At 41.9% G+C, this 12,066-nt stretch overlaps 1 protein-coding gene across 1 annotated transcript in view; it reads left to right on the top strand.

The window, feature by feature from the left end:
• The window catches only part of LOC126419192 (uncharacterized), a 30,764-nt gene that overhangs the window by 16,960 nt on the left and 1,738 nt on the right, over positions 1 to 12,066 (top strand). Inside the window, exons 4-5 of the mRNA XM_050086364.1 lie at positions 2,768 to 2,857; positions 2,991 to 3,092. Of these exons, the coding sequence (XP_049942321.1) occupies positions 2,768 to 2,857; positions 2,991 to 3,092 (192 nt within the window). The remainder of the gene's footprint in view (positions 1 to 2,767; positions 2,858 to 2,990; positions 3,093 to 12,066) is intronic.

Below are 12,066 nucleotides of genomic sequence, written 5' to 3'. Positions count from 1 at the left end.
TCCGCATCCAATGACGTCTGTCGACTGAGAATGTCACGCCGGTCGGTCAGTACTGTTGAGCCTTCCAAGGCCTGTCCGGATGGAGTTAGTTTGAGGTTTAATCTTGTTAAATCTTGGAAAAAATGCTTGTGGCAATGAAATTAGGCACAAATGTACCTTTCATGGTACAGAGGACCAAATTTGTCAACACATAAGAAAACAGTCATTTTTTATCACTCCAGAGTCACCCATATGCATTCGAGATACTTAGTAGGTACTGATCTAGAACGGTGAACCATTTAATTCGGGGATGGCCAAGAATTCAGCTCACCACCAGTGCTTTTGCTCACATACGAAATCTCTCTCACCTGGCTGCACATATCCCCAACCGCCACACCACGCTGTCCGAGCATATCGACGGGGAAGAGGGGAAACCGCGAAAGCGCCCATTTAAGTGACAATGCTGTCGCTCTGCATACAGCCTGATTTCTCATCCCATATTTCGCAACAAAACAGATCCAGAAATCTTGTAGTTTCATAAATTGTCTTTGGTGCGCTAAAGACGTCATTTTTATCAACTAAAAACTGTAGGAATACGGACAGATGTAGACATACATGTTCACAGATTTTCGCACTCAGGTTTCTGCGCAATCGGGAATCACTTACTTTCATAACCAGAAAAGTCCTTTCATAGATATGTTTTGATTGAAATATTTTATCACTTGCAATCTTATTATGTAGACGAGGAAATTCTCTCTGAAGAAGAAAACGTAGGCTTCCCAATGAGCTCTAAGGTAAGAGCTAACTTCATGCACCCGTGAGATGGGGGTAGGGTCTTTGATTAGTAATGGAAACGTCCTCGATCCCCCGGGTTCGAAACCCGTCACTGCTTAAATTTTGATTAATAATCAGCGTTGACGGCGGAAAACTTCCTACATAAGAAGTCACCTTCATTCTGCCAAGGGCCTTGTCAAAGAGGTCGGAGAAGCGAACAGAGGTTCAGGGCACTCTCTTGTCCTAGGGGTGGGAAACTGCCCATAAAGGCGGAAGAATCAGCAATGATCAACGGCATGAGGATGCAGAAGGCAATGGAAACCACTGCATTAAAGACACGTAACGTGTATCCACAGGACACGTGGCCTGTATTTCAAGAAGTGTCATGATGATCTCCCTATTGGCAAAAGATTCCGGAATAGTCCCCCATTCGGATCTCCGGGAGGGGCTGTAAAGAGAGCAGTGACCATGAGAAAAAGATTCAATAATCAACAAAAGGATAACTTTGTACGAGTCGAAGCGTGGAAGGTCAGACGCTGGAACATGGTAGGGAAACTAGAAAATCTGAAAAGGGAAATGGAAAGGCTCATTGTAGATACAGTAGGGGTCAGTGAAGTTATATGGAAACAAGACAAGTATTTCTGGTCAAATGAGTATAGGATAACATCAATTAGCACTCCGTCTGATCTAATGAACGTAAATTACATTGCTTATCAACCAGTTCCATCTGCTAAGGCGTTTTGAAGTGAAGACAATAAACGCTCTCGAAAACAGTTTCAAACGAGGCGTAGCATTGTCGGTGTCTTCAAAAAGTATGGAAAAATATTATTGTGACTCTTTTAAGGTCACAACGAATCCTTCAGAGCTCTCGTTTTCATTAACACCAGTGTGCCTAGGGAAATGTACACTTCTCTATGTGAGAATACGTTCGTTCTCATTGTTATTTTCTTTTTAAGTGCATCCCCATGAAATCAGAAATGATTTGATTCTCAGCTTCTAATGTCTTTCAGTGGTCGTTGCAGTCAAGCGCACTTCATGCGCCCACGCGATCACTACGGTCGCAGGTTCGAATCCTGCCTCGGGCATTGATGTGTGTGATGTCCTTAGGTTCGTTCGGTTTACGCAGTTCTAAGTTATAGGGGACTAATGACTTAACTTCTAAGTCCCATATTGCTGAGAGCCATTTTGTACCACTTCATGTGCGATATCTGAAACGCTATATTTTTCTTCATGAATTCAGTAACGATGGGCTTACATCGAAAACTCTTCGTTCAGTACCATCAAAAATTGTTGCAACTGACAGCTGAATAACGCGTGTGATTTCAGCAGCTTTACTATCGGTACCACCAATTTCATCATGCGCTCGATGCCTCCAAGTTTACCACAAAGTGTTTCTTGATGTGCAAAACAATGAATCCTGCGTCTGTTGATCGTTTTCATTTTCTGTTGTCTCATATTCAGGTAAATCTTAAATTCTTTCTGCGTGGTTTTGTAACGTCGTTTCATAACAAATCTGCGGTACCCTCCATTATGCGACTGTACATCGCATAATTGATATTAAGAATTCTTATCCTGGCCATTAATTCCTAATTATTTGTAAAAGCTTGTGACGATGGACCGCAAGACTACATTTTGTGCAAAAGGCTGGGACCTGTGGGCTTTCCTTATACTACGAACAGATAACGAACAGTAAACAGCATTGACACCACGGTTCTGCCGAAGTGAGGAAAATAGTGCAGAGAGAGAACTGTCGCATCACAGTACTAAATGAAATGTCGCGATGTGCCGTGTATTTCCGATAATTATCGAACAAAGCTGGGACAGGCCGACCTTCGGCCGCACGTATCCCGCTCATCTTCATCCCTGTGGTTTGGCACGCTATGGCCGATTCAGGCATAAACGGTTTCCTGCGAGCAGTAACTTCAGAGAGCAACGTATTTTAATATTATTTTACATCAATAATTTCTGAGTATGTAAAGCGAATTCTGCATTCCATTTTTCCTTCCATTTTCAGATCTGGGATGCTGAAGTGAATGAGGATGGACAGTCGCCTGTATTCTGCGATTTTGAAGTGTGCGTTAGGAAGTGGGACATGTTGCAGCTGGTAAGTGTGGCGAACAGTCAGTTGGATGAACGCGTAGGCTGTAGTCTGTGAACAGTTACTGTTTTTGTGAAATTATGAACATTTCTGATACAGCTTTCTTCATATTTTATTATGTGTTTGCTTTCTTTTGTAGGTCGACGCCTGCGCCAATCAGAACAGAAGCACCAAATCTGAAGCGGAGAAGTACGTGCAAACAACATTCTGCATTGTTGATGAACTACGCCGACGCAAATTTGTAAGTGCTTAGCTAAGTGAAAAGAAATCAGTAATTTGTACTTAAAATCAAAAGATAACAGTGAATGGAATCTGAGAGTTATGTGCCACTTTTCACGTTAACCAATTGTTATGGAGCTATCACAACCTCCGTAGCTTACAAACGACAATTTGGCAGAACGTGATACAAATCATACGGAGATCCGAATATGGGACTATTTTACCTCCGGAATATTTTACCCAAAAGGACGCCATCATCATTTAACCATACAATAAGCTGCATGTCCTCGGGGAAAAAAACGGCTATAGTTTCCCTTTACTTTCAGCCGATCGCAGTACGAGCACAGCAGGGCCGTTTTGGTTAGTGTTCAGGGCCAGATCAGTCAATCATCGAAACTGTTAGCCCTACAACTACTGAAAAGGCTGCTGCCCCTCTTCACGAACCACACGTTTGTCTGGCCTCTCAAAAATACCCCTCCGTTGTGGTTGCACCCACGGTACGCTTATGTGTATCGCTGAGGCAAGCAAGCCTCCTCACCAACGGCAAGGTCCATGGTTCATGAGTGGGGGAGGGGGGGGGGGGGGAGAAAGGCAACGTTAACGATGTGGGCCTGTAATCTAGTGAATTACTCCTACTACCTTTCCTGTGCAACTTTCCAGTCTTTGGGTACGGATCTTTCGTCGAGCGAACGGTTGTTTGTGATTGTTAAGTATGGAGCTAATGCATCAGCATACTCCGAAAGGAACCTAATTGGATTACAGTCTGGACTAGAAGGCTTGCTTTTATTAAGTGATATAAGTTACATCACTAATCCAAGGATATTTATTTCTACGTTACTCATGTTGGCAGGTGTTCTCGATTCGAATTCTGGAATATTTACTTCGTCTTCCTTTGTGAAGGCATTTCGGAACGCTGTGTTTAGTAACCCTGTTTCGGCAGCACTGTCTTCGATAGTATCTCCATTACTATCGCGCAGACAAGGCATTGATTGTTTCTTGCTGCTAACATACTTCACATACGACCGGAATCCTTTTGGATTTTCTGCCAAGTTTCGAGAAAAAGTTTCGCTGTGGGAACTATTATAAGCATCTCGCATTGAAGTGCGCTAAAATTTCGAGCTTCTGTAAAAGTTTGCCAATCTTGGGGATTTTTAGTATGTTTAAATCTGCCATGTTTGTTTCGCTGTTTCTGCAACAGTGTTCTAACGCGTTTTGTGTGCCAAGGAGGATATGCTCCGTCGTTTGTTAATTTATTTGGTATAAATCTCTCAATTGCTTCCGATACTATTTCTTTGAATTTAAGCCACATCTGATCTACACTTATTAATTTGAAATGAGTGGAGATTGTCTCTCAGGAAAGCGTCAAGTGAATTTTTATCTACTTTTTTGAATGGGTATATTTTTCACAAATTTTCGAGGATTTGGGGATTACAATATTCAATCTCGCTACGACAACCCTGTGTTCACTAATCCCTGAATCGGTTTTGATTTCATTATTATCTCAGGATTATTTGTTGCTATGACGTCAAGTGTGTTTTCACAACCGTTTACTATTCGCGTGGGCTCATGAACTAACTGCTCGAGATAATTTTCAGAGAATGCGTTTAGCACAATTTCGGATGATATTTTATGTGTACCTCCGGAATTAAACGTATATTTTCGCCAATACATCGAGGGTAAATTAAAGTCACCACCAACTATTATTGTATGAGTCGGGTACCTTTTCGAAATCAAACTTAAGTTTTATTTGAACGTTTAGCAGCTGTATCATCTGAATTGGGAGGTCGGTAAAGGGATCCTATTACAATTTTTTCCCGTTGCCAACAATGACCTCTGCCGTCACTTACTCAAAAGAAGTATCTACTTCAATTTTGCGACAAGTTAAACTACTTCAAGAAAAAGGAATAACTATCCCCTATGATAGCTATGCTGTAGGATAACTTATAGGATAACTATCCTGTTTAAGATTAGTAACGTAAAGACAAACAAAATAATTCTGATGATTCTACTCATTCTACATAAAAAGTTCAGTAATTCAACATACACAAGAAAAAAATGACTTAAAATCTAATATCGTGGGCCTACAACAGCAGCCTACAGTGGAAACTGTCCATTGATAGCGGCCCTAAAATAAATTAATATGTTAAAAATCCGCCTCAGTTGCGAAATGTTACTGGTCTTTACCGAGGTTTCAGGTAACTCTAGCCTTCTTCAGAAGCATAAAATAAACTAATACATGCCAGAATAAGTCACGGTCAAACATAGAAAGCTAAAATACCGTGGTACCACGTCAAACTACGTTACTCAGCTGAGGAACACCCACGGCCCCACTTCGTGGAAAGCGGTCGGTCAGCCGCGGACGCTACGTTGGAACGTAGGAGTGTCCATGAGGACAGCAGAGTATTTCTTTCGCTTCTTTTCCCTCTTTCGTTGTATTCTTCCTCCAGATTTAAGAAAAGGTCTGATGTGTTTCTGGGACACAATAGTAGGCCTAGACTGAACATTATCCAAGCTCCTGCAAGAACATTTTGACTCACTTATCTTGTGTCATTAATATGGTTCGTGGAGATCTCCAATGCTTGAATTTGGCTGTCTCCTTCTTCTATTGTGTCAGCACTTAGAGCAGTAGGCCCGTCAGGAACTAGTCGGTCTGCTACTAAACCTGTAGCAAATCCATGGTCGTTAGAAACGTCTCTACTGAAGGAGGAAATGACACAAGTCTTGAATACTGCTTGGATATTTGATGGCGTAAACGCAAGAGGATATCCCGAAGTCACTACTCCTGGAATGTCACATATTGTCATCATAGAACATGGGTGATATAACATCCACGAATTACTTGCGGTATTCACGTACTTCTCCAACGTTTAGATCTAAGGGTTGCAATTGATGGGAACAGTGAGTGGCGAAGTGACAATAAAACAGTACCGTTCTCTTAAGCATAGTTCAGCCCACTAATCAACAGCTGAGAACCATGATTATCAAGGAGAAGTGGAAGTCGACTATGTTTAGAGTACTCTGAGTTAGCTGCAAAGTGTTTCAAAAATTCGCAGACATGTTCTTCCATCATCCATCCAGAAGGGTTACTGGCTTCACGGCAGCCCACTGGCCCATTATGAATAAAATGTTCTTTGGAGTACAATCAGGCAAAAATGAAGATTGGTGGAATGCAGTTCCTAGCAGCAGAAACAGCAGCAGTTAATTTAATTAGGCTACCACGTTCTCCAGATGTGATCGACACCACTTGCTTTAAATCTTTTCGTGACACACTTGGATTTGGCTTTTTTATTGTTTCAATGCCATTCTCGCCCATGTTTCAAATATATTTCGGCTCAAAGTTGTATCGCTTCATTACAGTAGCTAGGTTATCGAAATAGCGCCAACGTTCGTATTATTGAAGCTAGAGGATCGGTCTAGGTTGTTAGCTTCAGGAGTAGTAACTGCCAAATCTGGGTCTTTTCATGAACCCAGAAAACCAGTCATTCCCATCTTGTCGAGATTCAGTCGATTTTACAGATACATTTAGCTCATTAGAAAAGCTAATTTATAACCAAACTTTCAGAAAAATGGTTCAAATGGCTCTGAGCACTATGGGACTCAACTGCTGAGGTCATTAGTCCCCTAGAACTTAGAACTAGTTAAACCTAACTAACCTAAGGACATCACAAACATCCATGCCCGAGGCAGGATTCGAACCTGCGACCGTAGCGGTCTTGCGGTTCCAGACTGCAGCGCCTTTAACCAAATTTTCAAATTTCTTTTGGACTAAGACCGAAGTACGTATCAGACGCAGCTTTTATATACTCTGCCAGTTCATTTTCAAGAGTAACTGTAAGCATACGTCTATTAGGATAGTAGCCTACACGCAGTGAATGGCAGGTTACATCACTTCTTGAATGCTCATCAGAAAACTTTTGACACTAACGAGCCAATGTCCGATAACTTGTATTGTAATCTTTGACAACAGGGCTTATGGATTTATTTTCCAATTTCACCATTCGAGCCGCTTTCAGCATAGTGTCTGCGGATGTTAGACCTTTATCTACTTTCCTTTCAAAATTTCTAGGCATCTTGATAGTGAAAACGCAAATTGAGAGGATGTAACCAGAAAAGCAAACAGTTTCGTGGAGATGGTTATCCCACGCGACAGGCAAATCCGTTGGTTGTGTCACAAGCAAACCGAGGAGTCATTTTCAAAACTGTAGCCGCTATTCAGTTTTGTGTGTGTCATAACGATTTAGGAACACCGCACGTAATATATTGAATATGTATTGAATTATATTCTACATGACTGTAGAAGGCGATCATCAGTACAACAAAAAGGTTTGTAGTTAAATAGAACGATAATAATGCACTAAGTTTTACTCACGAACACTAGTAACAGAAAGGTGTGAACAGCTCCTCACTCACTCCACAGAAACAACTGAAACTTCACGCAACAAATGTAGAAGTGCAGCCGCTCTCAAGAATGTAATTCCAGTATAGTGTGATATCTGGTGACCGAGTTATTAACTATGGGAGAAGCAACATGTGTGACTACCATACCCGATCCCCCTACTTCCTTTTCAGTACGGCTTGCGTTTCATGTCTTCGACTTGTATAACTGCATTTCCGTTTCTGTGCTGGTTATAAATAGCCTAAACTCATTGTATTTTTTCTCTGCTGCTCTATGGGTAGCGTCATTGATTAGTAATCAAAATTTCCTTTCTCCTGGGTAGGATGCGCGCCACCGCTCATATTTTCAATAAAAATCATCAGAAATAGTGGCCGAAAACTTCAGAAATAGGAAGTCACACTCACTCAGCTAGCGGCTGAGGAGTGGACAGATATTTAGGGCACCGTTTTGCCCTTGGGGTGGAAAACTGCTCCTAAACGGCAATGATCAATAGCATGAGGATGCAGAAGGCTATGGGAACCACTGCATTAATGATACATAACATGTATCCACAGGACATGTGATGCGCATCTGAAAAAGTCTCATGACGATCTCTCCAGTGACAGAAGATTCTGGAGAAGTCACCCGTTCAGATCTCCGGGAGGAGACTAGCAAGTGAATGGTGACCACCAGAAAAATATTGAATAACCAATGAAAAGGCAACGTTCTAAGAGCAATTAAGCACAGAACCGACTCGTGGAGATAACATCTTGGACCTACTGATAACAAACAGACCCGAACTTTTCGACTCTGTATGTGCTGAACAGGGAATCAGTGATCATAAGGCCGTTGCAGCATCCCTGAATATGGAAGTTAGTAGGAATATAAAAAACGGGAGGAAGGTTTATCTGTTTAGCAAGAGTAATAGAGGGCAGATTTCAGACTACCTAACAGATCAAAACGAAAATTTCTGTTCCGACACTGACAATGTTGAGTCTTTATGGAAAAAGTTCAAGGCAATCGTAAAATGCGTTTTAGACAGGTACGTGCCGAGTAAAACTGTGACGGACGGGAAAAACCCACCGTGGTACAACAACAAAGTTAGGAAACTACTGCGAAAGCAAAGAGAGCTTCACTCTAAGTTTAAACGCAGCCAAAACCTCTCAGACAAACAGAAGCTAAACGATGTCAAAGTTAGCGTAAGGAGGGCTATGCGTGAAGCGTTCAGTGAATTCGAAAGTAAAATTCTATGTACCGACTTGACAGAAAATCCTAGGAAGTTCTGGTATTACGTTAAATCAGTAAGTGGCCCGAAACAGCATATCCAGACACTCCGGGATGATGATGGCATTGAAACAGAGGATGACACGCGTAAAGCTGAAATACTAAACACCTTTTTCCAAAGCTGTTTCACAGAGGAAGACCGCACTGCAGTTCCTTCACTAAATCCTCGCACAAACGAAAAAATGGCTGACATCGAAATAAGTGTCCAAGGAATAGAAAAGCAACTGGGAATCACTCAACAGAGGAAAGTCCACTGGACCTGACGGGATACCAATTCGATTCTACACAGAGTACGCGAAAGAACTTGCCCCCCTTCTAACAGCCGTGTACCGCAAGTCTCTAGAGGAACGGAAGGTTCCAAATGATTGGAAAAGAGCACAGGTAGCCCCAGACTTCAAGAAGGGTCGTCGAGCAGATGCGCAAAACTATAGACCTATATCTCTGACGTCGATCTGTTGTAGAATTTTAGAATATGTTTTTTGCTTGAGTATCATGTCGTTTTTGGAAACCCAGAATCTACTATGTAGGAATCAACATGGATTCCGGAAACAGCGATCGTGTGAGACCCAACTCGCTTTATTTGTTCATGAGACCCAGAAAATATTAGATAGAGGCTCCCAGGTAGATGCTATTTTTCTTGACTTCCGGAAGGCGTTCGATACAGTTCCGCACTGTCGCCTGATAAACAAAGTAAGAGCCTACGGAATATCAGACCAGCTGTGTGGCTGGTTTCAAGAGATTTTAGCAAACAGAACACAGCATGTTGTTATCAATGGAGAGACGTCTACAGACGTTAAAGTAAGCTCTGGCGTGCCACAGGGGAGTGTTATGGGACCATTGCTTTTCACAATATATATAAATGACCTAGTAGATAGTGTCGGAAGTTCCATGCGGCTTTGCGCGGATGATGCTGTAGTACACAGAGAAGTTGCAGCATTAGAAAATTGTAGCGAAATGCAGGAAGATCTGCAGCGGATAGGCACTTGGTGCAGGGAGTGGCAACTGACCCTTAACATAGACAAATGTAATGTATTGCGAATACATAGAAAGAAGGATCCTTTATTGTATGATTATATGATAGCGGAACAAACACTGGTAGCAGTTGCTTCTGTAAAATATCTGGGAGTATGCGTGCGGAACGATTTGAAGTGGAATGATCATATAAAATGAATTGTTGGTAAGGCAGGTACCAGGTTGAGATTCATTGGGAGAGTGCTTAGAAAATGTAGTCCATCAACAAAGGAGGTGGCTTACAAAACACTCGTTCGACCTATACTTGAGTATTGCTCATCAGTGTGGGATCCGTACCAGATCGGGTTGACGGAGGAGATAGAGAAGATCCAAAGAAGAGCGGCGCGTTTCGTCACAGGGCTATTTGGTAACCGTGATAGCGTTACGGAGATGTTTAACAAACTCAAGTGGCAGACTCTGCAAGAGAGGCGCTCTGCATCGCGGTGTAGCTTGCTGTCCAGGTTTCGAGAGGGTGCGTTTCTGGATGAGGTATCGAATATATTGCTTCCCCCTACTTATACCTCCCGAGGAGATCACGAATGTAAAATTAGAGAGATTCGAGCGCGCACGGAGGCTTTCAGACAGTTGTTCTTCCCGCGAACCATACGCGACTGGAACAGGAAAGGGAGGTAATGACAGTGACACGTAAAGTGCCCTCCGCCACAAACCGTTGGGTGGCTTGCGGAGTATAAATGTAGATGTAGATGTAGACGTGCAACATCAGAAGTTGTAACCTGGTAGGGAAGTTAGAATATGTGTATAGTGAAATGCTGAAGCTCAGTCTAGATATAGTGGGGGTCGGTGAAGTGAAGTGGACAGAAGATAAGATTTCTGGTCAGATGAGTGGAAGGTAATATCAACAACAACAGAAAATGGTACAAAGAGAGTAGGATTCGTCATAAATAGGAAGATAGGGCTGGGAGTGAATAACTCTTAACAGTTCAGTGATACGGTTCTTTTCATTGGAATCGACAGCAAATAAACACCAACAAGAACAGTTCAGGTACATATGGCGACGTCGCAAACCAAAGATGAAGAGAGACAAAAGGTATATGAGGATATTGAAAGGGTAATTCAGTAGGTAAAGTGAGATAAAAATTTAATAGGGGGATTGGAATGAGATTGTAGGGGAAGGAGTAAAAGAAAGGGTTAGGAGAAAATATGGGCTTCGAAGTAGGAGTACGAGAAAAGAAGACTCACTGGGTTAGCAACAAATTCAGCTAGTAACAGCGAATACTCCGTCCAAGAATTACAAGAGGAGGTGGTGTAGTGGGAGAAGGGAGTGAGATATGAGAAGATTTCAGGTAGACTTCATCATGGTCACGCAGAGACCCCGAAATCAGATGCTGGATTGTAACGTATGCCCAGGAGCAGAGATAGACCCAAATCCTATATTGGTACTGATGAAGAGTAGTCCGAAGTTTAAGAGACTAGTCAGGAAGATTGAACGCGCAAACAAATCGAACATGGATGTACTGAAGAACTAAGAGATGGACTTGAAGTGCTCTAAGGCTCTAGCTCAGTAAGCATTTCAGTTGAAGGAAGATGGACATTTCCAAACAGGGAAATCACAGAATTTGGAAAGAAAAACACAGGCACAAAAAAGGTAACTTCAAAGAAATCATGGCTAACGGAAGGAATACTTCAGTTTATCGACGAAAGATAGAAGAACAAAAATATTCACGGAAATTCAGTAATAGAAATACACAAGTCACTTAAAAATGAAATAAATAATAAGTGCTGGGAAGCCAAGGCGAAGTGGTTGCGTGAAGAATGTGAAGAGCTCGGAAAAGAAATGATTGTCGGAAGGACTGACTCACTATATAGAAGACTCCAAACAACCTTCGGTGATATTAAAAGCAAGGGTGATAACATTAAGAGTGCAATAGAAATCCACTGTTAAAGGCAGAGGAGAGAGCGGAGAGGCGGAAGGAGTTTATTGAAGGGCCAGTATGAGGAGGAAGACATGCTCGATGACGTGATAGATGAAGACTCAGGAGCCAGTATAGAAGAAAAAAGGGAGTCTAGTATTAGAATCAGAACTTAAAAGAGCCTTGGAAGACTAAAAGACGAATAAGGCAGAAGGAATAGATAACATTCCACTGGAATTTCTAAAATCATCATGTAAAGTGACAGGACCTGGAAAAAGCAATAGACAATGTAGAATGGGGTGAGATGTTTAAATTCTGAAGAAAACATGTGAAAGCTATAGGGAAAGACAGGTAACAGATAAATTAACAAGATCTCAGGTAAAACAGTAACAGCAGAAGACAAAGAACGAAATGCTCGAATCAAAATGGTGTAGGACATCGATATGGTATTTCTC

This window comes from Schistocerca serialis, chromosome 1 (genome assembly GCF_023864345.2).
Source record: "Schistocerca serialis cubense isolate TAMUIC-IGC-003099 chromosome 1, iqSchSeri2.2, whole genome shotgun sequence".
In the NCBI taxonomy this organism is placed as follows: Eukaryota; Metazoa; Arthropoda; class Insecta; order Orthoptera; family Acrididae; genus Schistocerca; species Schistocerca serialis.
The sequence above is the reverse complement of the archived record's forward strand: the minus strand, read 5'-3'. Positions and strand labels throughout refer to the sequence as shown.